General features: G+C 53.5%; 1 protein-coding gene across 1 annotated transcript in view; it reads left to right on the forward strand.

Moving 5' to 3' along the window:
* The window catches only part of dntt (deoxynucleotidyltransferase, terminal), a 45,611-nt gene that overhangs the window by 1,171 nt on the left and 39,440 nt on the right, over positions 1 to 5,000 (forward strand). Inside the window, 3 exon segments of the mRNA NM_001032743.1 lie at positions 758 to 932; positions 2,418 to 2,448; positions 2,450 to 2,523. Coding sequence (NP_001027915.1) covers positions 758 to 932; positions 2,418 to 2,448; positions 2,450 to 2,523 — 280 coding nt within the window.

Here is a 5,000-nt window from a genome sequence, read left to right on the forward strand (position 1 = left end):
TAGGACTCAAACACCAGGGGACAGAACACATCTTGGTAAACAGGAGGGACTGTTTTCTTTTCCCTTTGATCTTCACTCTTGCTCCAACACGGGAGCTCCGCCCCTTCTGGTTCTGCAAGGACGGAGACAGACGCTCTTTGTGGCTGGACCAGAACGTTCTCGGCAGATAGGGGATTAGTTTCGCCGGTGATTTGGCCAATTAGGCCTCAGCCCGAGCTCTGGTGGGATAAGACAGAAGGAATCTGCTCACCAATTTCCACGTGTGGAAGGAGGAGCATAGCGAGGGTGATTATGAACGGCTGAGCGCTCTGATTGGCTCTGGTGGTTGGGCTCCACAGCTGGAGCTCAGGGTGGTGGTGGTGGTGGTGGGGGGGGGAGGGGGGCTGGCCAGGCTCCTAATTAGTCAGGCCAGGAAGCTGCTTCTCAGACTTTTTCATGGTTTCTGCATCAACTTTTGGGTGTTTAAATCAAACAGCTATGTAGGAGCACTGGTACTTTAGAGATCAGGATCAGGATCAGGATCAGGATCAGGATCAGGAGCCTGAGAAGGTCCTAAGAGGTGCTAATGGTTTCTGTGAGATGTGCTCCAACCTCTGGAGGCCCTGAAGGGTCAGCTGCCAACGTCTTGGTGCCAGAGAGCCCCTTCCAGGCCCCTTCAGGGGCGCGGTGACGGGTCCACTGCTCGACCCACCGCCGAAGGACGGACTTTTTGTCAAATGTTGAGAAAATGCCGACTTTCTGCCCTCTTTCCCCGCAGCAACAGGGTCACTCACGTGGTGTCCGAGAGCAGCCAGGCTCCGGTGCTGTGGGCGTGGCTGAAGGAGCGGGCCCCCCAGGACCTGCCCAACATGCACGTGGTCAACATCACCTGGTTCACTGACAGCATGCGGGAGAGCAGGCCGGTCGCCGTGGAGACCCGGCACCTCATCCAGGTTGGTGCATTTTTAGTGGTGGGACATGAGCCAGGTGGTCCAAGGTGTCAGATCTTAGCAGCCCTGATCAGAGGCTCCTGGAAGACTTGGATTCATCTCCAGGAGATTTGGATTCATGGAGCATCTCCATCTTTACCCTCAGTTAAGATTGTGTCTCAATCCTGGTGTCTGGGGGGGGGGGGGGGGGGGGGATGGGGGGGGGGGGGGGGGGGGGGCTGCAGGTCAGCAGGCAGCAGTAAAACCTGCAGAAGCTGGAAGGTGTAAAAGAATCCAGGCAGCTGGACGTCAGTGCTGCTTTATAAAGCTGTAATTTCCTCTTCCTGCCCTGCGGAGGCCAGCACTGACACCTTCTGCAGTAACCCCCCCGCCCCCCCCATCACGACGGCACGCTGACTTTATGGAGCCGCCTCCTCGTGCACGCAGCGGCCCATCTCGCTCCCTTGTTTCCTGCTCGCTCTGAGGTGTGAACGAGGGAGTCTGCAGCGGCGTTCACGTGTCTGCTGCTTCCACTCCGCTGTTTTTATGAGCCATAAATCCATTTAAGGAGCTTCCTCAGCGGGACAAATGACTCCCCAGGAAGGCTCCCCCCCCCACCCCCACCCCCGGTCGACAAAAGGAAATGCAGGTATTAACCCCACTGGAACGTAATATTTGTGTTTCTAAGCTAACGATCTTAGCAGCCATGATCATGTGACCTTGTCTAAGCCGTGCCTTAGGGGGACCCTTGGCGAGGAGAGCCTGTGCTCGCCTCTGCTGGGGGCCAGAACGCTCTAATCTGCTGGTTCTATCTTGGTCCTCCCTTTTATAATCCCAGCAGGTGGTTTGATCTCAGGCCACCAGCCTCAGGAAGGGGTTCACGGCCCTCCGATCAGAGAGATCCCACAGTTATAGGCTCACATAATGACCCCTCCCAGATGGGGGACAGACATACGCCCCAGTGGAGCCACTATCTCATCCCTGGTCAACCTGTTGTGGGAAGACGCTGGCGAAGGTTGCGCGTGGGGGGCGTGCAGGAGGGGAACCTGCCTCGCATGAACATTTGATGAGGCTCTCTCTCTGTTTCCACCCTGCCCGTATTCTCTCAGGCAGTGTTTAGCTTTGTTTTGGCTAATTGTCTGCGGGAATGTTAATATTCCATCGGTAATCCTTTTGACAGGTGCGATATAAACGGCCAAACTGTGTTTTTACAGAATGAAAAGGCAATTTACAGGAAGCAAATTGGATGATGGCAAGCAGATTCGTAATGCTACGGGTTAGGGAGCATAATGGATTTGGATGCCATCAGACTGTGAGATGAGTGTTATTAGCCTGTTGCCCTGGAGACGTGCAGTCATAAAAATGAGCTCCAAGGCAAATGGCTACATTTTTATGTAATTCAATTTGAACCCCTGAGCTAGCCAGATGCAGCCGTGCACACATTTACACGATACAAATAAAAAGGGAAATGAAGTAAATGCGTGACATTCGTCGTGTTTGTGTACGCAGGACACGCTGCCCGCCATCCCAGAGGGGGGGGGCACCGGCTGCCGAAGTTTCCCAATACGCCTGCCAAAGACGGACCACGACGGACAACTACAACGTGGTTTTCACCGTAAGAAGCAGCTAATTTACATCTTCCCAAGCACTGGTGGGAAAATGAAGGGAAATGATGATGCGTTCATGCCCACAAAGACAGATGGATATTTACTGATAACACACACACACACACACACACACATGATGAACAGTTCATCAACAATCTCTAACATAATTTGTATTAACAGCACAATCAGCGTTGCCCCCTCTGCTGGTTCCACACAGAAACAGGAAGTCAAGCGCAGCCATCACGCCGCTGCCCTCTAGCGGAGAAAAAGATGAACAGCACCTAAAACGTTTTGAGTAGATTTTAATATTTTTAATATTAATATTTTTTGCAAGCAATTGTAACACGTCAGTAGCTACATTGAGGGTGTGTTATCAGGCCTCCTTTAATGTCTTCTACCAAAATCTAAATGCGCTATCTGGTCAACTCCTCTGCGTGTCTCTTTCATTTCCGGCTGCGGCTCCGTGTCCGTTGTTGCCCGGGCGATAATAACGAATGCAGCCTGTCCTTGCCTCGTTTAGTTCAATGGTCTCACACACCCTCCCCTCACACCTGTTATCTCTCTAATAAAGGTTCAGGCTTTATTAACCCCAACCAGGTCCCCATCTGCCCGTGTTGTGGTGCAGCTGCAGGCAGACGGGGGTAGTAGCACTTCCCAGTCCCCCCCCACCCTCTATTTGCCATCCGTTATCCTTGCAACTAATTCAACCACAGCTTGAAATAGATTTTATAGTTAATGTCCACAGGGTGAAGCGGCGTGAACAGGTGTGACATGCCCCCCCCCCCCCCCCCCCCAAAGTTCTGGTCCGTCCCAGCAGCTGAGCTCCTGAACTCTCTGGAGACAAAGTTTGGTTGGGGCAGGTAAAAAGACATTTTCAGCCGGAGAGGCATCTGTTTAATAGCCTCTCCGTGACATTAACCATACATAATTGATGCGCACACACACACACACACACACACACACACACACACACACACACACACACACACACACACACACACACACACACACACACACACATCGTGCCCGTGAGTGTCCACGTTGGAAGGTGGAGTTGCTCATTAGCTCGCTGCTCCTGTTTCACTGCATGAACTCCATGATCCTCTAACCCACTCAGTTTAACTGTTGCCATGATTAACTGACAATTTCCTGCATAAAGTCTCCTCAGTAGCAGATTTCCTGAGAAAAGACGCGTCCAGGCGTGTGTGTCTGTGGCTACTCAACTCTGGATTAAACTGACAACTTTATTTCTTCTTTACAAAACCAGCGGCGCTTCAATTAGCATCATTTTGGAGGGTTAGCATCAGGCTCTGTCTTAACGTCTTCCTTCCCTTATAAGAGCCGGCCTAGACATGACAGGGAATGCGTCTCAGCCCCCCCCCCCTCCAGGAGGATGCTTGGAACGGCAGCAGGAAATAGGTGGAACAGCAGAAGGCGGAGCAGCACGAGCTGCAAACAGCAAGCGCAGTAGCAGCATGAGGCGCTCAGCGGGGGGATGTAATACCTGCCCTGATGGTCATGTGACGTCGGCACGGACGCTCAGCTATAACAGCACCGTGGTCGTTGGCGTTGTAACACGTGGTTCACCTGTGTGCCAGGCTGTTGCAGCGTGGGAGGGGCTGTTTATGAACGTCTGATGACAGCGTCGCTCGTCAGGAACAGGCTAATTTAGCAGGTGGTGCACATACAGGGGTTCCTGCTTGGACTGACCCATTTAGGCAGGACAGAGGGGGTGATTGCAGGGAGGAGGGGGGGCAGCAGGGGGCAGCAGGGGGCCGGGGGGTGTCAGGATCAGGAGGGCAGGACGAGCAACGCCTCGGCGAGGTGTCAATCACACCCCAGCAGCAAGAGGCCCCTCGTTCAGCAGCCGCGCATCGATTTGTTCGCCCCCCTCCCTCGTCATCGCTCACCATCTTCCTCCTCACACCCCCCCCCACCTTCCTTTAAGATTACAGCTGCCCGCCCCCCCGCTGCTGCCCCCCCCACCGCTGAACTGAGGCCTCTCAAGCTTGCCAACTCATTTTGTAATGGGGAAACAAACACACACACACACACACACACACACACTGTCTCTTTAGATGTCCCATATTTTGGACCCGACTCTTGGAATCCTCCGAGAGGCGTTTGTGTGTCTGCTGATTGATGCGGCTGCCGTTGTGTCTCCGCAACACAGGTGTGTGACAATAACGGGTCAGCGCAACACAGGTGTGTGACAGTAGCGGCTCAGCTCAACACAGGTGTGTGACAGTAACGGCTCAGCTCAACACAGGTGTGTGACAGTAACGGCTCAGCTCAACACAGGTGTGTGACAGTAACGGCTCAGCGCAACACAGGTGTGTGACAGTAACGGGTCAGCTCAACACAGGCGTGTGACAGTAGCGGCTCAGCACAACACAGGTGTGTGACAGTAGCGGCTCAACACAACACAGGTGTGTGACAGTAACGGCTCAGCTCAACACAGGTGTGTGACAGTAACGGCTCAGCA

The sequence above is a fragment of the Takifugu rubripes genome, chromosome 4 (assembly GCF_901000725.2).
Source record: "Takifugu rubripes chromosome 4, fTakRub1.2, whole genome shotgun sequence".
In the NCBI taxonomy this organism is placed as follows: Eukaryota; Metazoa; Chordata; class Actinopteri; order Tetraodontiformes; family Tetraodontidae; genus Takifugu; species Takifugu rubripes.